Source organism: Gopherus evgoodei, chromosome 4, assembly GCF_007399415.2.
Source record: "Gopherus evgoodei ecotype Sinaloan lineage chromosome 4, rGopEvg1_v1.p, whole genome shotgun sequence".
Classification (NCBI taxonomy): Eukaryota; Metazoa; Chordata; order Testudines; family Testudinidae; genus Gopherus; species Gopherus evgoodei.
Genome location: NC_044325.1, coordinates 55,337,098 through 55,363,206, shown reverse-complemented (window position 1 = coordinate 55,363,206; position 26,109 = coordinate 55,337,098). Strand labels below are relative to the sequence as shown.

Below are 26,109 nucleotides of genomic sequence, written 5' to 3'. Positions count from 1 at the left end.
TTTGCTTGCTAGAGAATTTGGATACAGCAAAGAAGAGTCATTTTTGTTCTGTCTCCATATGGCAATTTCTGTATTGCTGAGAACTACAACTAACAACACTGTCACCAAGTTTGAGATTATAAACTAGTCCCTACCCTGATTTAGTTATTTATGCACACCTAATTCTCAAAAAAAAAATGTGCGTAGAACTTTGTTATACAAAATGTAATGTTAAATAACCATTTTCTTCTGACAGCTAAGATAGTACAGCAAGATAAAATACCAGCCTAAAGTCCTCAGGTTTACCAGAGTACTATTTAGCACAAGACCTCAACGGCCCAAACATGACCCTGTGCACTCCCCTAATCCCTAACCACCCTAGTTTACATAGGCTGATAACTGCCCCCCAAAGAGCCATTATACCAGCCAGCGATCACTGGACAGCTGCAGCAATTCAATGACAAATGCACCCACACTGGAATCCTCAGCTACCTACTTCAGGTAGCTTCACAGACCCTCTCTACCACCAAAGGACCAAGCCCAAAAGATGCATAATGTAGCGATGAATTGCAGGCAGGACAAAAAAACCCAAAAGTAAATACAAAAAACATTATTACAAAGAGAACAAAAATACAACAAAAACCTCAAGAAGATACAGGCAGCAAGGTATCCGATATTGTATATCTTAAAAGATGCAGGATGTGTAATTTGGTGAGAGCTTTGTTATTTGGTATGCTTGGAGAAATGCGGGTACCAGTAAGTAAAAAATTCTGGTTAACTAAGAGGGAGTGAGTTTGGATGTGCGTGGGGGCTTAGGGCTGGGGCACGGGAGAGGATGCAGGGTGCCGGACTTGGGTAGCGCTCACTTTGGGCAGCCCCCCACAAGCGCTGACATGTCCCTGCTGCTCCTTGGTGGAGGCACAGCTAGGTGGTTCCATGGAGCCAGCACTCAGGGTCGGGGTAGCACAGAGCCAGCTAGCCACACCTCTGCCTAGGACCAGCAGGGCCATGTTGCCGCTTGTGGGGAGCTGCCCAAGAGCACTGCCCAGATCTGGCAATCAGCACCTCAACCCCCTTCTCTATACCCCCTCCTGCACCCAAACAGCAATGCAGAGCTCATGCCCAGCATCCCCTCCTGCACTCCAAATCCCTCATAGCCATTCCTCCACCTAGGAGCAGCAGGGACATGTTGTCACTTCCAGGGAGCCATGTGAGCCAGGTAGGGAGCCTACCAGCCCCACGCCAACCGGACACTAAACCAGACTTTCAATGAAGATCAGAAATGCCGATGTATAGAGATTTCCAGTTAGTAAAGTGCTGGATAACACAACTTCTACTGTGATACCCTTAGAGTGACTAGATGTCCTGACAAAATCGGGACTGTCCCAATATTTAACCCTTTGTCCCATGTCCTGATCAATGTACGATTGGGATGTTATTTGTCCCGATATTCAGGTAAGCAGGTGAGCAGGAGGGAGGTGCTGACCTCATAGATGCTCCGGGGCTGGCGCACCCACAGGGAAAAAATTGCAGCCAAGCTCCCACTTCCTCCCCCCCAGCTCACTGCATCCCTGCTCCTCCCCCCCTCCAGTGCTTCCCGCTGCCTAACAGTTGTTTGGTGGCCCTTAGCACTTTCCAGGAGGGAGGGAGGGAGGAAGGAAGGAGTGGGGACACGGTGCGCTCAGGGGAGGAGGTGGAGAAGAGGTAGGGCAGGGGCGGGGACTTGGGAGAAGGAGGTGGAATGGGGGCAGAGTGAGGGTGGTGCAGGGGCAGGGAGAGGCAGAGGGTGGGCGAGCACCCACCCAGCAGAGAGGAAGTCAGCAACGCAAGGGTGAGTGGCGGGCAGGGGGGTGAAGAGGCACGCGGTGGGCAGGCAGGGAGGCAAGCAGTAGGTGGGGTACTGAGGAGGGATGCAGCAAGCCAGCGGCAGGCTGGAGGATAAGGAAGGGTGCGGGGGGCGAGGCTGACAGCAGAGTGGGGGTAGAGCCTGGGAGGAGTGGGAGTGGACTGTGGGGGAGGCTGATGGCACCCCAATGTGTTCCGGTATTTTAGTGTGATGCTCTGATCACCCTAGATACAGTACATTTTTAGGAGGAAGTTGACAGCAACACTTATATTTAGATTGTCTTACACTTTCCATTATAAAAGATTTTTACAGTTTTTTTTTCCTTCTGAGATTGTTTAACACATTGATACTCAGACTTAGGCTTGCGACCTGCTCTCTAACATTTCTCTAACATTTCTCCTGCGGCTCTTTGCAGCACATTATATTAAAACATTGTTTGATTTAATTATTAAGCAATCTAAGTTATTAACCAATCAGGATGCTTTTACTATGTTATTAACCAATTGTAGTTGATCAAACAATATTTGGTGAGTCATTTTGCTGTGAGAATAATTATATACTAAGTATTTCCCCGTCATACTATTTAAATATGAATATATAGCATTATAGTAAACAAAACAATGAATTCATGCTACTGTGGCTCTTTGAGTAATGTTGATTCCTAATTTGGTTCCTGAACCACTGAGGTCTAACACAGCAACTCTTTGCAGCAGGCCTTTCATATTCTCCCATAAATTTCTGCTCCAGTTTGGCAGAATTATAAACTTAAAAAACTGTCATTTCCATTTTCTTGCTTGTGTCTCTGGTACAGTGCCAAATCAACAACTGAACTCATGCATTCTAAACTGCCAGGCCCTCACTACCACCAAAGCTGCAGCAACTTAAAGCAATACACTTTAATGGGAACACCTGGCAGCAGCAAACAGAGGGATGCATGACAGCACTAAACCAGGCCAGGCTCCTCCCACAATCAGCCCATCATGTGGCCCCAGCTTCAGATTCCCACACCATATGTGGAAAGAACTCCCCCAGCTCCTGCAGAGAAAAAGAGATGCGTTCTGAGCTCCCACTGAGCATCAGTGGGCCATTTCCATTCCAAGATACTAGCCTACATCTACTGCCAGCTTGTAAATATGCATATGATTCATCTTTAAATTATATAACATACTATTATTTCTGTAGGACCTCTGCTCTATTCAGTGCACAGCTGGACACATAAGCAGGCATAACTAAAGCACCAACAACTGTAAATGTAGACTGTTCTAATTTTCAAGTGACAGTCTTGGCAACAAATAATTCCCAATGTAGTTTTTTTGTATGTGATAATATATTCAGATTTACATTAAAAAATCAATGGAAGATACTACATACACATAATGTTGTCAAACTGTGGTAAAACAAACATTTTGCATGTTGTGACTGATTTCTCACGTAGGTGCAGCATTAATATTCAGTTTTCCAATTAAAGTGCACAGGGCAAAAAAAATTAGATGATGAGAATGGAGAGAGGCTTAAGGGTAAAGTAGGAGGAAACAAAGTGGAACAGACAATCTACTGGTTGCTGGCTGAGGACTTGCAGAGCTGGAAGAGGAGGCATTTCTAGGGAAGTAAAGGTATTTTGGGAAGCATGAATGAAAAGATGACAGCCATCCCACCTGAAAGAGCAGAGGGCATCCCTAATGTTTTGGGATTTGCTGTTTAGTCTCAATATCTCACTATAAGTAAAACTCATTTTGAGATGTGTTGGCAGCCATTGATCTGCAACGTGAGGCAGATGGTCATCTGAATGTTTAGAGTCAGCTAACAATGATCCCTTGGAGTCATGCTTTTTTGTTTATTGGGGGCTGATCATCCCTGAGAAGTTGTTTGCATTGACTTATTTTGGACCTGTTGCATTTACATTGGAAATGGTAGTCTCATCTGTTGTGTCCAGAGGAGATATATCCACAAAAAGATTGGCTGACCTTATTCAAGGGTTTATAACCTCTTTTATAATGCCTTGGAAGGAGTAGTATTGTTGTTTTGGACTTCTCAAAATTAATCAGTCACCTTATCCAGCTTTAACTCCAAATATCTTTCTGATCAAATGCTTGGAAGCAGCTTAGCTTTAATACAGGGATCTCAAACTCAAATCACCACGAGGGCAACATTACTAGTACAGTGGCCTGAGGGCCGCGTCACCGAAACCTTTTCATACAAAGATACAAAAGACCCCCCCCCGCCCCCGCTCCACCCCTTCCATGAGGACCCCACCTCTGCTTCACCTCTTTCCATTTTATCCCACCCCCATTCCAACTCCTTTCCCAAAGTCCCCACCCCAACTCTGCCCCCTCCCTGCCCCTATTCCTATCCCTTCCCCAAATCCCCACCCTGGCCCCACCTGTTCTCCCTCTCCCTTGAGCATGCCATGTCCCCACTCCTCCCCATTCCCTCCTGGAAAGTCCTAAGCGCTGGTGATGGGAAGTGCTGGGAGGCAGGCAGATAAGCAGGGACACAGCACACTCAAGGGGGAAGATGCAGGGGGAGGAGAGCTTGGCTGTCAGTGGAGACGGTGCCTATGGTGGACCGCAGAAAATAACGCCGCATGTTTGAGACCCCTGCTTTAATATCTACTTTCCATTAAAAGGAAACACATTGCACCTGCAGGAAATGGTATTATCTGCCATTGATATGGCAGAGAATCCTAGTGTTAATGAAATCTTATGCTTGGATGCTCCTAAACCCAGAGATTTTTTATTCTTTTTTGGAAACCAATCCCTCAGTATACTTGTCCAGGCTGGAATAGCTCTGGCGAACAGACAGAACTGATGAGACTTCTAGAGCTGAGGCTGCTGCTATGCAACTTCTGTCACCTACCTATTTATACAGTCTTTGGGATGGAAAACCCTCCCCCAGAAAGAGAGGTGTTCCTTTCATGAGCAATTAAACTGCATGCACCTTGGGAAGAATAGCAATGTCTACTCTACTCTGATGTATATCATAATATGTGAACCTGTTCCTAGATGTTCTGTTTTCTACATATTTTTACAACACATAGCACAATGAGATCCCAAGCCCAAATGGAGCTTTGTCTCACTTTCCCTTTGGTCTTCCTCATCCAGATTCTTTCAGGATGGCTCCTTAGAAGGATAGTTCAAGGAAATGGCAGTCCTCTGGACATGGCCTCTATGTACTCTGTAAGGGTGAGTTTCCTCTGAATTTCTTCCACTAGGTAAGGTTCTTATGAGTTGACCCTCTTCTCAGGAAGTGGCAGCACCACCTCCCATACCTTGTGTGTTTGGAATGTTTCCTTCTTTTGGGAGGTGCAGAACTTACGACTCACTAGATCATTTGTACAGGAAGAGAAAAAAGACATCTTTTGGACCTTTTAACTGAAGTCTTAGTGGAATACCCTTGACCCTGGAAGTGATACAGAATGATTTGCGTGGGGGAGTATAAAGCAAAGTCAACTGGAAACTAATTTGGGCTTTCTTGATTTGTCTACAGGGGCCTTGCTTCCCTGTCCTGTATATCCCTATGGGAGAGGGGTTTTCTACATGGGTACTCCTAGACTACAGGGGTCAGGCCCAAAATTTTAAAATCATCTCATTATTTTTGAACATTTGGGGTTGGAATGCTTTGTTTAAAATACAGCATTCAATTGAGAAAAACAAACATCTTGAACACTTGGTTGATACAAGCATGGGGAGAAGTTCTTAACATTAAATATAACACAAACTTTTTTAAGCCACACATTCTTCAGCTATACAATTTAAAAATATGCAAAACTGTTTACAAAGTCGTAAGATAAGATGTTACTCAGAGCCTCTGTAATATATTTCAGACCACAATTGCATTTTGAACTGCTGAAAGTAGGGGGTTGCAAAGGAAAAGGGTCTGTCATAATTAACTGTAGGTGCACCAGAGAGAGTCAGAATAATAAAACTATCAGTCTTGTACTGTATTACTGGGATTAGTAATTTTACAGTTCATTAAACATGCCATTTGAGATCTATACCAACTTAAACTACCACATATGGCATATCTATCTCATTATCACAGTTTGTGTTTTCCTATGCAGAGCTGTTATAGTTTTTAAACATGTCAAAAAAATTCACCATTTTATCTGAAAACATGATAGGACTATGAAACAGATTTTAGGGAGAAAATGTCAATCCTTCACAAAAGTTCTAGGTCAATGCTGCATTTTTAATGTGCAATGGAAGAAGTCAGAGGCACTAAGAAATAAGTTTAAATGTCAAAATAAATCTTAACCTTCTCATGTCTAGTTGTCTATCTTTTCTGGGATGGGGGTAAGTGATGCTTTTGGCTCTTTAGTAGCAAAGACGGAATTCAATCACAAAATGATTTTCAGTTCTAAAAACTCAAGTTTCTAAAAACAATTCAGCATTTTTAAATATTTCCAAAATACATTTCACTTTAAAGACTAATTCTTCCAGTTGAAACAATTTGTCATTTTAGCTGAAAAAGTTGTTATTGAGCCAAAGAAGTCATTTCACAATTTTGCATAACTCTGTTTAAAAGAACATTAGGTAGTAGCACTTGTGCAGCTCCACAAAAGTCAGACTTCACTTGTGTTCATTCCTCATGGGCAATTTGACCTGACTCCACACAATTGCTATTGTGGAATAATACATTCTAACTGCAGTTCCACACAAATCGTGCACTGAATATTTGATTTCAGATTCCCCAGCTGGTGCTCAGTGCCACTTCAGCTGCTCTTTTTTTTTTTTTTTTAAATGTTTCTTTGTGTAAGTAGCCAAAAAGTTCTCACTTAATATTAAACACTAAATAGTTTTGGTCTCATTTTCAATTTGTAAACAGTGCTGTGTACTTTTATGTAATATAATTTGTTTCCATACACAGCATGATTTAACAGTGACATCTTAGTAATAATTTTTTAATGAAAGTCTTTACTAATTATACTGAACACATTTTTGTTCTTGTTAATGAATTCAGAATAAGGATTAGTATGACAAACTCAAGATTTAAATGATGAACCATATTTTCCATCAGGTCAACACACCATGAAATTATGATCTGATTTAGTTCTCAAAGTTAGTGGGAATTTTACCATTGACCTCAACAGAAGCAGGATCAGACCCAGATAGTCAGGCATTCTAAAAGTACATCTAGTGGAGGTTGTAAAAATAAAAATCTGAGTTTACTTAAATTAATGATCATAAATTGTTTTTAAAATGAATATAAAGTCCTTGATTCTGCAAACAACTGACTTCAGTAGAACCATTCACATGTTTAAAGTTGAGCACGTGTGTAAATGTTTGCAGGAACAGGGACCAAAAAGGGCAAGTTTCTTTATGGAAGAAACTAAAAACACCTTGATTAAGGGACACTTATTTTGAAAAAAAAAATAGATTTTTTGCCTGAAATTGTTTAACCTAGCATTCAGTCACATAACTATACCTGAAACTTAGCAACATAAAAACCTTTCAGGTTATAAATCTGATAGCATGTTGTATGGGAACTGTTTAACTACTTTCCCTGAATATTTAATGGATTTCTTCTTGCTGTAAAATTCCATATAAAAATCAGGGCTTTCTGTTTAATATTAAATTTTTAGAAGTATTTTTTAAACAAGTTTATGGAAATTTTCATTGAAGAAACCTTTTGTGAAACAAAGTTTAATGAAACCTAAATTTACTTAAGAGAGCTCTTTCAGTAAGAATTGATTTTGTTTACTTTCATATTAGGACAAATTTGTTTTAAAAATTATTACAAAATGACCACAAAGAATTGAAAATACGTAACAATATTTCAGAGGCATAAAGAAAGAAAAAGTAATTCTTTCACTGAGGCTTAGAAAACCACCCACATGAATCAAACAGCTCTGACAAGGTTGGCAACGACTGAAACATGCTTGCAAAGTATTGGTTATATATGGTACATACTAGTGATTTGTTCTGTTTCTAATGACAGGAGAATTAAGTTTTTCCTCATTAATAAAATAAAACCTAATCTTTAGTTTAAAGAGACATTGTAATTTCATTTCAATAGCCCAAAAGACAAGATGCATGCATTTAGCAGGTTTATGACAATCACCTACAGAAAATTCCCCTATTCTCAGAAAATCTCTGGTTGTAACTGAATATATTGCTAAGTGTTAACTGATGCATAGTTATATACAATATCGTAGGGCTATTTTTGCACTCAATATCTGTATGGAGAGAAAAAGATATCCCTCTAATTAAATCTCATACAGCTTTACAAGGTTGGACCTTTCAGGAAACTTCTATTAAAACTATTCATGTCTGGAAAAAATACTTACCTCCTCTGGAGAAAGAAAATGAGAGCAACACAATATCCAGAGCAAAGTGATGCCACTTCCCTAACCATGAATATGAACATTTTTAAAAGAGAAGGTGAAAATCTATCCTTCTTCCCCACTTCTCAATCCCCTCAGTCATTCAATTTCTCTTTTCTGAGTCAAGTTCTGTAGAACTGCAAAATCCTGACACTGCTATTTAAATTACTCCCTCATACAACTCTCCCCCAACTAAAAAAGAAAATCCAAAATAATCTAAAATACCAATGTGGGGATATTCAGACTGGACATCTATTCCCTCCCTCTCAGCAGCACTTACTTGAAGTTAGTTCTTGGGTGCAGAAGCTGACAGGATCTTAGTCTTCACATATCTCACTGGAAGACATGGGCAAATGGGAAATAAATTTGCACTATCACATGAACGCACACACACACATACACGCACACACACCTTGAAAGACATAAGAACTTTCATTCTTTTCAGCTGAAAACCATAGAAAGAGCCAGGAAGCAGCCAAGAACAGTATCCAGACTCTTCTTCTGTATGTCAGAATAGGAGTAAAGTGTTAGATCAGGTCTCTCCTAAAATAGTCTGAAGCAGGCCTGATGAAATACCTGGCTTCATCAAGCACAGGCTTCAGAGCCCAAGCTCCAGCCTAAGACAACTTCAAAGTACTGTCTACACAGCTATTTTTAGAGCACGAGTGTGAGCCCTGTTTACCCACGTCTGTTCATCTGGGCTGGGAGACTCGCTGCCATGAACTATGTAGGCATACCCTAGTAGGTCATTCATTCCCAGAAGAATCAGCTACAGCAAAGTCAGGAGTTACTCCTCCCAACCTTGGAAGACCCAATTCTCTTCTCAGCTGGAGCAGAGGAGGAAGGGATGTGATAATCCCTTAGAATGCAGCATTTAGCATTCAATCTGGTAAAAAAAAAAAAATTGTTAAGTGAAAATTGTTGCCTCTAAGAGATTATCACAATGGAACCAGCTTATAGCAGAGTGAAACTTTACATAAAATGAGTGAAACATCAATAAAGAGAAATAAATTACTGAAATGTACTCAAGTATCTCGGTCTTTCACTCTATACTCTTCAGTGGAGCTACGTACCTATTAATCTGAAACCCCCTGTCTTATCTATAAGCACAGTAGTCTCCTTTCTCACACAACAAGAATACACACATTCAAAATGGAATTCTAAGTGGTTACCTCCTGGTTTACCCATAATATATCTATAGTGAATTAAAATATAGTTTAAACTGTTACCCCAATCTTACAATTAGTGATCTAATATGGTGTTTCCTCTTTGTGGCCTTACTCCCTCTGTTGCTATGTTTCTTAACCTTTTTGATACTAAGGACAGGCTTGCTGCCTTCCTAAGAGAGAGATCTCAGGGACCAGTGCTGCTCCACGGACAAGTTGTTGAGAAACGCTGTTCTGTAGGGTGCAGTTAATACAAAATTTATATTAGCTACTAAAACTCACTCTAATAAACCCACACATACACTCTCTCTCAGATAGCAATCACCAGCCTGCTCTAAAAAGATTTAATTTCCAAGAAGAAAAAGGAAGTGTGCTCTACAGTTAGTTATTGAGCAAGTAGAAAAAACAAAAGACCCCAAACCTCATGACTGTTTCATAGTGCATGCTATTAACAAAAGAAGAGCTACTTTATAAGTAAAACCCGGAAGATATATGTAAGATTATTAGTTACCAGTAACTAGAGTTTTCTACCTGTATTGATCACACACATCTCAATTTTTAGAGTCAGTTTTACTTGAGATTCTAAGAATAAAAATACATTAAGATATTAACAAGAGAGAACTTCATAGGTAAAGCCAGAGGGACCATTATCAAGTCTGATCTCCTACATAACACTGATGACAAAATTTCACCCAGCAATTCCCACATCACACCCATAACTTCTGGTCAGGCCAACACATCTCTTAGAAAGGCATTCAATTTTGATTAAAAGAGCAAGTGATAGAGAATTCACCATATCCCTTGGTAAATTGTTCTAATGGTTTATTGCCTTTACTGTTAAAACTTTGCACTGTGAGACACAGCATCCAGGTCACTTCTGGACATTCAGGTCAAAAGCCAAATCCTAAAAATCAGTGGTTTTCAGACAGCCAATACAGATACCAAAAGGATATGTGCTCATGATGCTCTCCACGATACAACACTATCAGCAGAGTTTTGCAGAAATTGAAACTTGAAAGTCAGTTTACTTGGGAAACCAACTAGTATAATAGGTAATGCTAGTCTACAGCAACATAATGGACAGGCTTCTCAATCTAATAAAATCAAGTAAAGCAAAACAACTAAGGACTCAGTTTTGGTCTGTTTAGCTTTTCAGATGGAGGAGGGCAAGGAGGAGATATACCAAGGGCCTCAACCATCCCCATTTTTGCTGACTGAACTCTGTGCCCGCAAATAAGTGCAAGACGAGGTGCTTCCATTATATGTTCATCTCACCTGTCAGGCCCCCAAATAAGAAAACCTACCACTGGCACCCAAAGTTAACTGTAGAAATAATATTGAAAGCTGCTGTCTAACATCACAAACTAAATGTGTTTTCCAATAATAAAAGATGTCCATCTATTGAATTTGACATTTGAAAGGACAACATAGAAACCAAAAAGTGACACCAGTCACCAACATATGTAGTCAATTGTTATTTTAAGATCTTAGCCAAAATGAAGCTAATTAGATAAGAGTACATCGTACTACCATTACCTATTAGACTGCACACTACCTATGGATAGTTTTTGAGAAAGCCAATAACTAAAGCTAGAGCAGAATATGTCTTCCTGATTAAATAGAGAGTCTCATCGAGAACACACAAAATCAGTGCTGTGTCGTGGAAATCACTGTGCAGGGGTTATTGAATGAAGGTCACTGTGTTGATTTTAACCTATAGTGCCCCAAATGATTTAAGATCTAGTTACATGAGAGACTGCCTCTTTCTCTATGAATGAGAGAGCGCTGTTGATCTATGAATTCTCTAGCAACGCCCGTAAACTCTGAAACACACTTTCCCACTTGGTATATCAAATTCCAGATCTGTTAATCTACTGAACACACGGACAAGTTCCATCTCTTTTCCCTGAATATCTGGGGATAAACCAGAAGGAGGAGGGGAAAGAGAACTTTTTTCCATTATTTTAATTATCTTGGCATGTATTGTAGAACGGGATGATGGTCTACTGTATTGCATATTGCGCATTTTAATTAACGTAAGAGCAACAGAAATACTAGATAGATAATTACAACGTTACCAATCTAAGGAAAATCTGGTATGCCTGAGGAAAAAGAAGTCTAGTGTTTCTTAGCTTCTGACTCCTTGACTTTGCAATCTATATATTTGAAGTATACCAATTTTTCTTTAGAGTTATAAGTTCCCAAGTCTCATCTAGTGCTTTTACTGCTTTAATAACAATACACAGGCCTCTATATTTAGGTTGCCTAACACTTAATTATAAAAAAGATTCTTACATCTGTTTTTGGAAGCTCCAATATCTGTTATTTGTAGCAGGTCATGGAAATTCAGCAAAGTGAAAGCTGGAGAGGCTTTTTTTATGGGGGGTCCTATGAAATGCCATTCAGATTCAACTGTTATACACTGTTAAAAATTGCCATTTTCCTTGTGTTCCTCAGGAAAAATGTTGGCAACATGCTGCTATCAAAGAAACAGCTGCTATCAAGCTATACCACCTCTGGAATAACAGCCTTCTGCTGCAAGACAGAATAGCAGCGCTGTAGTTCAAGTGGCAGAACTCTACGCTGTAGTGCTGAAGGTTGAGTTTCAACTCTGCTAACGATGCCTGCTACAAAATTTAACTTTTTTCCTATTTAAAAAAAAAGTAGGGCTGTCGATTTAATCACAGTTAACTCACGCGATTAACTCAAAAAATTGTGATTAAAAAAATTACTCACAATGTTTTAAACACATTGTTAAACAATAGAATACTAATTGAAATGTATTGAGTATTTTTGGATGTTTTTCTACATTTTCAAATATATTGCTTTCAGTTACAACACAGAATGCGAAGTGTACTGTGCTTACTTCATATTTTTTATTACAAATAATTAGCTCTATAAAAAAAGGAAATAGTATTTTTTCAATTCACCTCATACAAGCCCTGTAGTGCAGTCTCTGTCGTGAAAGTGCAATTTACAAATGTAGATTTTTTTGTTCCAGAACTGTATTCAAAAATAAAACAATGTAAAACTTTAGAGCCTGCAAGTCCACTCAGTCCTATTTCTTGTTCAACCAATGGCTCAGACAAACAAGTTTGTTTACATTTATGGGAGATACTGCTGCCTGCTTCTTATTTACAATGTCACCAGAATGAGAACAGGCATTCACATGGGACTTCTGTAGTCGGCATTGCAAGAGATTTATGTGCCAGATATGCTAAACATTTGTATGCCCCTTCATGCTTCGGCCACCATTCCAGAGGACATGCTTCCATACTAATGACGCTTGTTAAAAAAATGTGTTAATTACATTCATGACTGAACTCCTTGGGGTAGAACTGTATGTTTCCTGCTCTGTTTTACCCACATTCTGCAATATATTTTGTGTTATAGCCGTCTCAGATGATGACCCAGCACATGTTTGTTTTAAGAACACTTTCACTGCAGATTTGACAAAACTCAAAGAAGGTATCAATGTGAGATTTCTAAAGCACTTGACCGAAGGCTTAAGAATCTGAAGTGCCTTCCAAAATCTGAGAGAGACGAGGTGCGGAGTATGCTTTCAGAATTCTGAAAAAGAACAACACTTCAATGGAGAAACTACAGAATATGAACCACTGAAAAAGAACACCAACCTTCTGCTGGTGGCATCTAACTAAGATGATGAAAACGAACATGCACTGGTTCACACTGCTTTGGACTGTTATCAAGCAGAACCCATCAGCCTGGGTGTGTGCCCTCTGGAATGGTGGCTGAAGCATGAAGGGATCTACAAAGTGGGGGAGGGATAGCTCATTGGTTTGAGCATTGGCTTGCTAAACCCTGGGTTGAGAGTTCAACCCTTGAGGGAGCCACTTAGGGATCTGGGGCAAAATCAGTACTTGGTCTTGCAAGTGAAGGCAGGGGGCCAGACTTAATGACCTTCAGGGTCCCTTCCAGCTCTATGAGATAGGTATCTCTCCATATATTATGAATCTTTAGCACATGTGACATGTATATATCTTGTAATGCTGGCAACAACAGTGCCATATGAATGCCTGTTCTCACTTTCAGGTGATAGATCAGAGTTCAGCCAATCACTCCAAAAAACAAGAAGTAGAACTGAGTAGACCTTTAGGCTCTACAGTTTTACATTGTTTTATTTTTTAATGCATTTTTTTTTTTTTACACAATTCTACATTTGTAAATTCAACTTTCATGATAAAGAGATTGCAATATAGTACTTGTATTAGGTGGACAGAAATAAACTATTGTTTTTTACAGCACAAATATTTGTAATAAAAAAATATGAAGTAAGCACTTTACACTTTGTATTCTGTGTTGTAATTGAAATCAATATATTTGAAAATGTAGAAAACCTCCACAAATATTTAAATAAATGGTATTCTATTATTGTTTAATTGCACAATTAATTTTTTAATTGCTTGACAGCCCTAAAAAAAAAGTTATGTGAAAATATTGTAAGAAAAATGTTTCAAGTCACGAACTCAAAAGACAGAACATACCAGATTTATGGTTGCCTGCATAACCTTATTTCTCCCCCCTTATGTGTATGCATGTGACACAGGTTCTCAAATTGGAAGGCACACAATGTATTCTTGGGGGTCGGAAGAGCTTGGTATGAGAAGCTTGAGAACAGTGTCTGCTGGCTGGGCACCCAACACTGTATGCAGTGCTGCTGCTGCTGGCGGCAGTACTGCCTTCAGAGCTGGGCGCCCGGCCAGCAGCTGCTGCTCTCCACTCTGCCTTAAGATACGGTGGCCAGGTGTGGGGGGAGGCGCAGGGGTCATAAACTACTACAGACACAAAGAAAGGGGGGGGGGTCCACAGTCAAATAAGTTTGAGAACCACCACATCATGACACTGTCTAATTATATGTTCACATCATGTCCCTCCGCTCACCTCCCCCACCCCCAAGATAGAGAACTGATTCATTCAAGTCACACAAAGGGAGCAGAATTAAGGCTGAATTAAGACTGGCATTTTCTAACTTTCTAATGATTCAGTTCACAACCTATGTAATTATATATAAACAGAAAAAACATTCATTTAAGTACTAGTACCTTTTTACCAAGTATCTGCAGATTAGAGTTAAATCATATTGGTGCGGTGATAGGAAGGAAACTTTACCTGCTGGCTAGGCTTTACCTAGTTCTATAGACAGAAAACTCCAGTCTCCTATACTGTCAGTACAGCATCTTTCAGAAGAACTGGAGTCACTAGTATGTAATTTTTGTTAACGAGTATTTTTCAAGAACTCTAGGGGTGCATAATATACTTCTTGATCTAAGCCGAAAAAGTGCCACTCTAAAGGAAGGGAGGGAATAGGAGGCGGGGCAGAGGTTATCCTGAATTTCAGAAGCTACTTATGAGGGAAATCACAGGTACACTAAAGGTCACTGAACTACGCACAAAAGGAGTGCTTTTAAATGGGAACAAAGACACACAGGGGGTCTTTGTGTACTAATGTAATTAATGACTGACAATACAAGGACTCCAATTGGTGAAATATTATCAGTGACCGTAAATATTTTAGTTCTGCATAACAAATGATCTTACCTGAACGATTCTCAAAAAATGTCAAAACATTGATTGTGTTTTTCATCTGATCCTGTCAATGCTGAGATGACAGGCCCTGCAGGATGCAGTAACAGATCAATGATAGAAAACAGATGTTTAGTCTTTCCACAAAGAAAATTTATAAGACCAAACAAATATAATTTTTGTCTGAATATCAGGCTTCCTTATAACCAAAAGTTACATCTAAATATGACAGTGAATATTCACATTTGTATACTACTTCTCTTCCTTTGTTGGAATAATCTGAACAACCCTCTGCAGATCCTCATATCTGAGGACTCAGTGTTTGTCTTTTTACGGAGTGCCAACATATGACAATTAACCTGGTCCCCGACTCACATAAGTGGTACTTGCAAAGGCTATATTGGATACATAGCCTCAAAATTTTTACCTGACCCAAGATTCTTTACAGATGAAATACGGCATTTAATTGATAAAAAAGAGTAAATATAACTGGAAAATAAATAATGAAAAGAAAAAGGTCAAGTCATCAGTAATCTTCCAACTGGAAACAGACTTAGATACTAGTCCCAAAATGTTGCCCTTAACTGATCACTTACATGAGCCCATCATGTAATTTCAAAAGGAACTTAGTTCTTACAAAATTTCCTTAGCAAGAGTACTCAGTATCAAATAATCCTCACTATAAAAAACAAAAAAAGTAGCCACATTTAATTATGGAAGATGTTAGGAAAATAGCAAGTTAACTGAATAACAGGTATTGAATTTAGATGGTTGATAAAATACGTTTTCTGTTTACTATTAGAAACTGGTAATACCAAAAGTGAACATTTTAAAATACAAGGTACTCTGACAAAATGTTTTTCTTCAAATGAAAAAACACAAGAGCAATCTAACCAGTCTTTATAAACCTCTGAACAACAACAATTTGAAATTAGGATTTGTCAGGTTTTCAAAATTAGTATTAACTGTGTTTACAGAAAACAAAACAAAAATAATGGAAAGGAGTAGAGCCTTATTAACCAGCGGTCTGACATTTAAAAGGTCTCTCAGCTCGACACTATTTAGATATTTCTGTGTTGGAGTAATAGAAAGCATACATAAGGAACATGATATAATTTCCCCAAGGCTGTGCCACAGAAGCAAAGAGGAGGGCTGTTAGTCTCAACGGAAAATAAAACTAATACTAAAAAACTGAAATCACAAACATAATTTGTTGTCTGAATAAACTTACCAAATTCCAGTTTAATATGATATACTAAAAATATGTAAAGAAAACGCTATACATAAATCAGAATTAAACAAGTCAAAGTGTACATTTAACATGCCCCACTGCAAAAATATTTTACAGTACACCAGGAAGGAATTTTAAGTACCCAATTAAAGGATCATTCAGACTACAATAGAAATGTGAAATTAATTTTCCATTAAATATTTAACTATGTTTATTTTAAATTCTTATATTTCCCTCTCTCTCACCCATCTTGTCTGAATATAGATATTTCATTTATATACAACTATACTTCTGTTTTTATTTTGGTAACAAGAATATTTTTGTTAAGTCCACTATACTAGCAATCTATTAAAAAATCATAGTTATCAACTTTATTAATTCACAGATAGATAAAGGTTTTCCTGTTTACCATTAATTACAGCTTTAAACAAAAGTATGTCAACATTTTACACTAGTATCTAACAAATCCGAGGCTCAAACCAAAAAGGCCCACCTACAAACAATCATCAATAAGGAGGACTTGAAAAGCAGTCTTTCCATTTCTGGTATGTATTGCATTTTATACTATGACACTGCAGCCTCAGAGGGTCAGATTAATTAAGATCAACAGCAGCTGCAGTGCAACGTGAGAAGCACACTACCACAGTTCCCACCAGTCCAGCCCAATTACCTGCAGCATTCCAGCACTGGACAACTGACAACCCCCATGCTCTTTACCAAGTCATTCACTCCCACTGGTCTACTGATAAATGTTAAAAACAAGCTAACCTCTTTTTCAGAAGGGCTACAAAGTGGAGTGCACCTGCTGCAAGCTGCAATGATGAGTCCCAGAGAGATGTTTGTCAGTCAGATCTCTACAGATGTTGTTTAACTTCATACTAGAGCTGTATCCAAAGATGGAAATGAGAAGGCAATCAGACACAAACCCTCCTCCCAATCCCCCCCACAAGTTCTATTTCTAAAAGCTGTAGCCTGACAAACTTAAGGTAGAGTTTTTTTGTTTCCTCGCAACTGAAAATAGGTGAGATTAAATTTTGTGGTTAACTACAGTTAAGAATATTGACATCCACGATATTAATTAGCGAAGAATCAAGATCACTAAGGTCCTGATACAATTCTTTTTCCATTAATTATTCAGGATTTACCTCCATTTAAATTTTTAAAAAAGCATGTTTCTTATATTACAGAAGTTGAGAGGAGAAGATTCTTTTTTATGAAAACTGAATTGCTGTTTGGAGAGTGATATATTCTCTCCAAGCCTTCATAATGTAGACCACAGATTAGTACATTGATCCTGCGTCCACAACCAACCAACCACTGAAATGCTACCTGGCAGTTTTGTACTGTGTGCAAGGATGAAGAGTGGGGGAAATGGTTTAGATTGTCATTTTAATTCTTATACAAAATTATGTTTTTCTTAAATGATTTTCCCCCAGAATTCTGCAGTGTCCCAAAATGAGGATGTAAAACACAGGTTTCTGCCGCATCCATTCAATTTACACATAACTTGACCATATGAAAAAAAACAAGTTCAGTATATTGTCATTAGGAATCCTTTAATCTACTTCTAAACTATAAAACCTTCTCCGATAGAGAAATTCTGTCACATAATAAACAACAAGAATAAAGTTAGAGGCGGTTTTCATTTCCATGTGATGATCTTAGAGTTTTGTTCATTATTTTGATATCTTTATTTCGCCTAACAGGTTTGTATGAGTATTATTGTTAAGAGTTAGCTAGCCATTTCAATGCAGCACAAAAAGTCTACATAATTGTTACATGTTTTCAATTTTCCTTTTTACTATTTTTGAAATTGCAAAGTTACTCAATAATTCAACAAAAAGTCAACCAAAAACTTATTCAGCTAACACAGAAAACGCTTTTCTTAGAAAAAATTAGATGCATAACACCTATAGAACATGAAGCCATTAAAACTACTCTTATCTTCTTCCAAATGAAGGGAAATTAGTAAGTAATAGACGCACAAGGGAGCTAGATGTACAACTCTCTCTAGATCATAGGGAGTGCAGACACTCATTTGCAGTTTCCTTTTGAATGTAAAATATTGAGGACCTTTCAGTTAGGAAGCTAACTTTTTTTTAATTCTGTCCCAGTAACCAGGCAACTGACAGCTGTCCTATTGAGAATTCTCCCTCTGAACAGCTGGCAATCAACCCTTGGCTTTTTACTAGTAGAAAGCTAAGAAACTAGAACAAGTCTGCAAATCTACGCAGCTGTAAGAGCTCTATCCTAGAAACCCTTACTTACATGAGCAGTCCTTATTCATACAATTCTATTGTTGTAAATAAGATCACTCATGTGAGTAAGAGTCTGCAATATAGCTTGTCAAGCCTTAGAATTTATTTGTTTTTTATGAAGTCCTTACTTTCTTGTTGACAACGTTTCAGAAATCTGTGATAAAATTCTCAAATATCAGGGAATAAAACCCAAGATACATCAGTACTCCAAAATGCTACAAGCTGAACTATTTTTATCCCATAATTCTCTTCTCTAGGTCTCAAGAAATAACATTTTCTCTTCATTTTGAATGTCAATACTAATGTAAGCAAGTAAACTATTTGCAGTTTTGTTTTTTTTAAAAGGAGTTGGATGTATTTTTCCAATGAGAACCTACTAGTTTCTAAATTAAAAATTAAAAATGTTACACCTCCTTTATTATTACACGAAGGAGAAAAAACAGTGGGGAAACAAACTTCATGTAGCATGCCTTCATCCTGCCTAACACAGTATAATATGAGTAATGAAGCTAGATTTATTCAATTTAAATGTTCAATAAAGTTGTGTATTTCACACTCAATTCACTTTCAAAGTTTTAAAAGTCAACACAAATACTTTTCAGAGGACAGTCAAACCAAAGATAGCTGTGAAATTATCTAAATAATGCACTAATTTATATATATTATTTTCACATTCAGGATGAATGCCTAAGACAATCCACTTAGTAAATACAAAACTGCATTATCAGACACAAAATATGTTTTGTATACTTTGCCTTTTTGTTAAGTGTGCATTTTGATTGTACGGAAAATAACTCTTCCACCTTAAATGTCCCATACCAAGTTTGGGGACTACCCGATTAGAATTTTGTCTTTCATAAAATAAAAAGCAGCTAATCTATTAATTAAGAGTAATAAAATATCTTAGCCCCAATTTCATCTTCATATCATTTTATCTATATTCTAATATATTTCAGTTAGCCTATTACAACATATTTGAAAAACCATGAATCTAGCTCAAATTCACCCAAGCACTAAGCTTCTGAAGCTAGGAAAGATCCTGTTGCAAGATAAACAATGTGATTATATAATTTTACATAAGAAAGAAAGAGTAAAGACATTCACTAGCAATGGTTTAGGAAAACAAGGAGGAATATACCTAGAGTGGTTTTCAGGCCAGCATTCTTTATATTTCTGAAAAATGGAGCACTGGATAAAACAGTGAGCTCAAACATGAGAATTATCACCTTGTGGTTCTCTTTTTACACTGTGCAAAGTTTAAGTGCACACAAAACTGCAACTTTTCACGGCAACGCCTTCTTTAAACAGTTTTACTTCATTAATAATTAGTATCATGCCAATATCAGTATTTCAGGTTTTGGATTAGAAGCCACTTGCCAAAAATAGAATTGGAACCTTGCAACAGAAAATGTTACTCCCACATTTTTTAAATATAGTTAGACAATTTCACTTCAGATTTATTTGTCTAGGTAGACAATATGAATAGAAAAGATTCATATATAAAATATATTCTATAACGAGATGACCAGAAAGTATAATTGTATGAGTCAATACAATTTTTTAAAAGTTACTTGATAATCTAGAGGGAAAGTGTCTTGCAACAGCAAGAGAAGTAGGATTTACCAAAAATAAATAAATCAATAAATAAAAAGAAGCCTCCTGATATGATACAACAGAAGACACACAACTGTTTATAAAGCCCATGAACTCTCCTTTACTTTATTGAACTAAAACATTTAATAAACTACTTTAGAAATACATGCTTCTTTTCTACTTCTTATAAATAGATCTCTCTTCTTAATTCTAAAGCTACCGTAAATAGTTTTTTTAAGCACAAACAAAAATTATTCTGGCAGACTTACTCTGTATACTCAACACCTGTACCATAAGAAACCATTAGATCACACAGTGAAGAACTCGTGACTAATATACCAATCCTTCTCCCTTCCAAATCACCTACACTCTTAATAGCCGTGCTGAACTTTCCCTTTCAGTTACTACTCTCCTTCTCACTAAAATTTAAGCTTAACAGCAACCTCACAAACATAGTGTTTGCAAAATAGATATTTAATGTAACTATAGATATGTTAGCCAACATGTTAAGGAACATATATACACCCAAATAGGTTTTCAGATAACTGCATACTTCTATAAAAAAATCCTCAATAATATGAATCATAGCCCTACATTTTGGACTAGTATAAGATTAGCATGGTTTTTATCCCTCATGTAAGAGGGCTGGAAGAAACCCAAAAGAGTCATCAGCTTGGAGAATGCCAGGACCTCAGAAAATTCCACAGCCTCGTGGACAAATGCAAACAGAAAGGCTAACAAGATCCAGCTACAAGAGAATCCATTTTTCTCATCTGTCCATGCTGTAGCAAATAACAGGCCATCTTAAAATTGTCTAAATCATTAATTTGCTAAATGACCTACAGTGTGGCTACATATATAACACAGACTGTATAATGTCTAACTGGACATTGATTTATACTTGGTAAAATTAAACTGTACCAAGTCTTCTCTTGTCCTGGTATTTCCTTCAGAGAGAATCTGTTAAGTCACAGAAACATTAAAAAAAAGTCTAATTCATCTCATTCTGGCTTGCCCAATTTTTAATTTTCAAAGGACATTCCTGCTGATTCTGCTGTATCTGCACAATTTACAGAACAAAAAAGTATGTAATTCCAATTTAATCAGAAAAGAACAAAATAACTATGTTAGAGTACTAAACAAAAGATATAATCTTTGGTGCGTCCTTTCCAACTCACTGTAAATAAACTATAGTCAAATGAAAAGGCATGTAATTTAGTATTTGGAATACCCTTCATAAACACCAATTTTCTGTAGCATCCTTGCACATCTGATACCACCTCATGTATAATGCAAAGAATCTATTTCATTTTCATCTATTGACAGTGAATTTAATTTACCATTGCAGCTCTTTTCCCAGATTACGTTATTAATTCCGCAATCAGGCTCTTTTGGATGATTTTATTTCTCCAGAGAGTTTCACACTTCTGCACTGATTTTTTCACCCGAATACACCTTTCAGAATATGAGAATTGTGTGACCAAAACTTTCCTAAGGCAAAAAAGTAAAGGCAAAACAACAAAAGTTTCTGAATGACAATGAATAGCAATTATAGAACTATTTCATTCCACAGAAAATCAAAATGTGTCCTTTTAATTGTGTTAGTACATTAGAACATTATAAATTGCATCCGTAAGGCAGAAAAACAACAGGTGCATTTTCCATTTCCATATCAAAATGACAATTTCAAAATAATTACAATCTTTCCATAGAGAATAAATGATTCACTTCTGCTTGACAGTGAAACAGAGTGGACAGGAAACTGAAATACTCCAAATGCTCATGCTCTGCTTACACTCATGCCAGCTGTCTTTGCTGTTTTAGAAAATTCAGTCATCTTGCTGAATTAGCTCACCAAATGCAAAACAGCTTTATCTTCTCTACAAAAAACAAATATCAACAATATCTAGGCACCTCGGCTATGAATTACTAGCCACAGTTCAAAGCTGTAAAACCAGAACACTGGCGAAATGATAGCTGTGTAATAAATTATTAGCAGTCAATAAAAAATTAGATAGATTTCAACTCAGACTAGAAGTCCAATTACTAGATACTAATTTGTTAATCTTTAGAAAGTCAAACTCTACATGGAACCACAGAAATATTTTGCAGAAGTTCAAAATGATGCAGATTATGCATGATCTGCTATTTATAACATTTTGATCAAAAATGAGAAAAGACTAACAATAGGTACTCTATGCATATAAATATTGAATGCTTTGTTGTTTGCGTAAACACAGTATGCACAAATCACACCTATTTTCTTATTCATCTGAAGTATTATATTTCCTTTCATAACATTACAGATTTTCCTTTTGTAGTCATATTAAACACAATCTAAAGAAAACGTGAAGAGCAGTAGCACTTGTCCCCTTTACTTCACTCCAGGGCCAGTGAACAAACCAATGATGCAGAAAGAAGATATGTAATGGATTTAAAGTAAATGGCCCATTCTTTAAGAAACAACCTCTCATTTTTATTTATTCTAGCTTAACTGCCTTACAATGATACCTGAAAACTTCAGAAGGACCCATTTTTAATGCCAGCTGTCAAAGTTGGTTCTTAAAAAGTAGATTTTTTTTTGGTAATAAAAACTGCTCAGAAAATGTATTCACAAAAATGTTTTCCTACAGTAATATTCTAAATAAATTTAGCCATATTTTACGGCCACTAAATTATTAGATAGTATCCAGTTAATTCCATAAACAAATTAAGACAAGACTGTTCATATGCTCTGAGAAGATTACTCTTCAATGCATAAACCACACACATCATGTATGTATTTCCCTAGGGATTTAAAAGTAATCTGCTAATATTTGCACCTACCTGGGTAAAAATCTTTGGATTTAGACAGCTTGATGGTCGCCCCCGTCTCTTTCTGCAACTGAACAATTGTCTGTCCTCCCTTCCCAATTATAGATCCAGCAGCATAACTGGGTATGAGGACCTTTAGAAAATACTGGCCATCCTCTGAAAAATTGAGATATGCAAGGTTAATTTGCTTTACAAAACATTTGTTCTCCACCATGCCCACAAAAAACAATAAATAAGTGAACATACCTATTAATTTGTGCACAACTATACATCTAACCAGTTGCATCATTCTATAAGAAATGCGTGGAATATGCATTTGCCATATTCTCTCTGTGGAAATTAAAGAATCTATACATTTTCCTTAATTTTCTGAAAGCATGAAAACAAATGACAAAAATTGAGTTGTATTTCTGAAGGTGGAATTGTTGCAGTTCTATCTGTGGTTACCATGGTACAATGAAATGAATTGACCCTTTTAAAAAAAAGTGCACAAAACATGCATGACAACAAACCACAACCTTCCCTAAAAATATGGCTACAGAAATGCCAAAACTTTAAAAAAAATAAAAAATAAATAAATAGGAAAGAATGATAAAGTGATGGGCTCTTTCTTTGATATTAGCAAATGCATGAGAACAGCAATTACCTATTGCCTGCTTTCTTCTTAAATGTGCAAAACAACTAGTCTCCTACCAAAAACCCACCCAAAATGTGGAGTTTTATATTGCAAGCATTTTAGCCACTGCCAAAAAAACAACTTAACATGGTTTGGATGGAATCACTTGGCTAAGTAATCCTCATGTATTTCTTTAGCACTTCTTAGGCGACAGTGATCTCTTTTAAGCTCATTAATTAAAAGACATTAAGAAGAATTTTTCCCAACTGAACAAAAGCATAAATCTCTTATTTTAAATACACGTAAAAGTGATAATGCCAATCCTCCCACCACCACTGGATTAAAAAAACCACAATTAGAACAGGAAAATATATATAATGAATGAAACGAATGTTTCCCCATCACATTTTGCAACTGTGCTCCCTTCCCTTACTGATCCAGCAGCAAAGAGTCTAAGGACCTTTAAAACACTGGCTCTGAAAAAAGTGAAAGCCATACAAGGGTAGTTTGTTTTTTTTTAAATGACTGGAAGTCCTGAAAACCAATCTCCAATTTGATTTAATCTCAACGTTTTATCATATAGAGTTCTCCATAAAGTTTGTTTAAAAAATAAACAGGAGCAGGAGCAGGTCCAGGTCCATCTTACTTTCCCTATGAAAGGGTATAAGCATCCCAAACAGTGCAGATGGAATACCACTGTCCCCATTTATATTATATATAGGTACAATACAGACTGCTTCTCTTAATATTGGATGAATACATTCACCTCTGCCTCGGTGCATTGTTATGATCACTCCAGTGCAAATGAATAGAGGAGATGCTAGTCCCGTTATAACTCATCTCATCCAGGAAGAGTAGGATGTTAACTAACAAGTCACCGCACTAGAGACAACTCCCCTCACTCTAACACCCCCCCCAACCCCGACAAGCCAAATCAATGCAATAGTGTCACACTGATAGACGAAGTGAGGCCAAGGAAACGGGAAACCCCGGTCAAGATTTAAATCCAGCTTGTGAGGCAGCGGATGGAAAAGGCGGAGAGCGCTTTCGCCATCCCCCTGCCACCCAGCTGTCATTTATTTATTTATCTTCGCCAACGGATCGGGAGGGTGCTGAGGCAGGAGCCCCCTGTGCCCACTCCAGCCCCTGTAGGGTCACGGCTGCACACCCACCCCGATGGATACTAAACCCCAAAGACTGCTAGATGCTGAAAACCGACGCCATTTTGATGAATGATAAGTTTAAGGCTGCTGCACCCCGGGAGTAGTGCCCCCCTCCAGACGGAGCCCTCTCCGCAGCCTTCAGCGCGGCCCCGGGGCAGAGCCGCTTCCCCGGCCAGCCCGAGCCGCGCTGCGGGGCCAGGAGGTGGCTGTGTTCAGCAGAGGGGTGAGTGCTCCCGGGGTGCAGCCTTCCGCTCCTCTCCGGACCCCGGCCCTGTGGCGCGGCCCCGTCCGCGGGAGGGCAGGGAGCCGGGTCCCGGCAGCTGCAGGCGCCGTAAGGCTGGTTCAACCCCCCACCCCACCCCCCGGTGAGTACCGGGCGCTCCCCACCCCCCGTTCGGTTTTTACCCTTTTGGAACAACTGCGCCGGCCCCCTGGTGAATTCTCCGGGGCAGTTCAGCCCCCCCGGCCGCCAGGAAGGGCCTCCCGCCGGGGCAGGGGGGCAGGTAGGAGGGAAGGTGGGCAGGCGGGAGGAAGGTGCTGCGGGGGAGGGGAGATACCCACCGCCCGTGTTGGTCCTCTTGGTGCTGCCGGCTTCGGGGGGCGCTTCGAGCGGTCTTTTGCGGGAGTCCGGAGGGTCCAAGTCTATGGGAACCCCGGTGTGAGTCCCGTTCTGCTGGATGGGAGCTGCCGCCATCATGTTCGCCGCGGCCAGGAGCAGAATGGTCTCTTCCTTGGGGAGGCGGGGGGCCGGGCGGGGAGGGGAAGGGGCTCGTCCCGTTCTCTGTCCCCCCTCGGGACGGCAGAGCTCCGCGCGGGGTGCCGAGGATGCTCTGGGGCTGGCGGGACTGGCCCGGGGGGGGAAGGGGAGAGAAGGCGGCGGGACTGGCCGGAGGAGCAGCTGCAGTGCGGTGCCAGGAGCAGAAGGGAGACGGGGGGATCGGAGGGGGGAGAAGGGAAGCGAAAGAGTGAGACAGAGGAGGAGGAGAGGAGGGAGAGTGTGAGTGGGAGGGAGGGGAGGGGAGAGAACGAGTGAGAAGGGAGGGAGGGAACGATGGGGATGGCAGGTGAGCCAGCAAGTGGGAGTCTGGCAGAGGATTCACGCTGCCTCCGTGCCCCTTCAGTCTCTCCCTGCTCTAGTCCTGCGCCGGAGGCTGGTGCGGCGCGGCTGCTGGTGGCTGGTCTCGGGCTCTCATTCTCGCTCGCACTTACAGGGCTGTGCGCACCGGGGTGGAGGCTGCGCCGCGCCGCCCTCAACCCGCAGCAGCGCCGCCGCCGCGCACACGCAGAGCTTGCCGGTTGCTCCGTGCAACGAGGCCAGCCAGCCTCAGCGGCAGCTACACGCAAGAAGGGAGAGAAACGGGGAAGGGGGAGTGGGAGTGGGAGGGAGACAGAGAGGCGGGGCTTCTTGGGAAGATAGGCGGGAGGCTGAGCCAATCGGATGTGAAGAATGTGAAGTTCGGATTGAAGCACTTAGCCAATCAGAAAGCGTGGGCGGTACACAAAGCGGGGTGGGCGGGGAGGCTGAAGGAGTTGAACCTTACGCTGGGGTGGGCTTGCGGCCAGTGTGCCTACTACCC

The 26,109-nt window shown here is 39.3% G+C and overlaps 1 protein-coding gene across 3 annotated transcripts in view; it reads right to left on the bottom strand.

Moving 5' to 3' along the window:
- NOVA1 (NOVA alternative splicing regulator 1) overlaps window positions 1-25,812 on the bottom strand; it is a 244,949-nt gene extending 219,137 nt beyond the window's left edge. For 2 of the 3 annotated variants that reach the window (XM_030559360.1, XM_030559359.1), the window contains exons 1-2: window positions 25,094-25,812; window positions 22,766-22,909 (exon numbers count right to left, since the gene is read on the bottom strand). In XM_030559360.1, the coding sequence (XP_030415220.1) occupies window positions 22,766-22,909; window positions 25,094-25,229 (280 nt within the window). In that variant the 5' untranslated portion in view covers window positions 25,230-25,812. Of the gene's footprint in view, window positions 1-22,765; window positions 22,910-24,135; window positions 24,204-25,093 lie in introns of those variants that run through there. The other variant, XM_030559361.1, reaches the window with a different exon arrangement.
- Window positions 25,813-26,109: the final 297 nt, after the last annotated feature.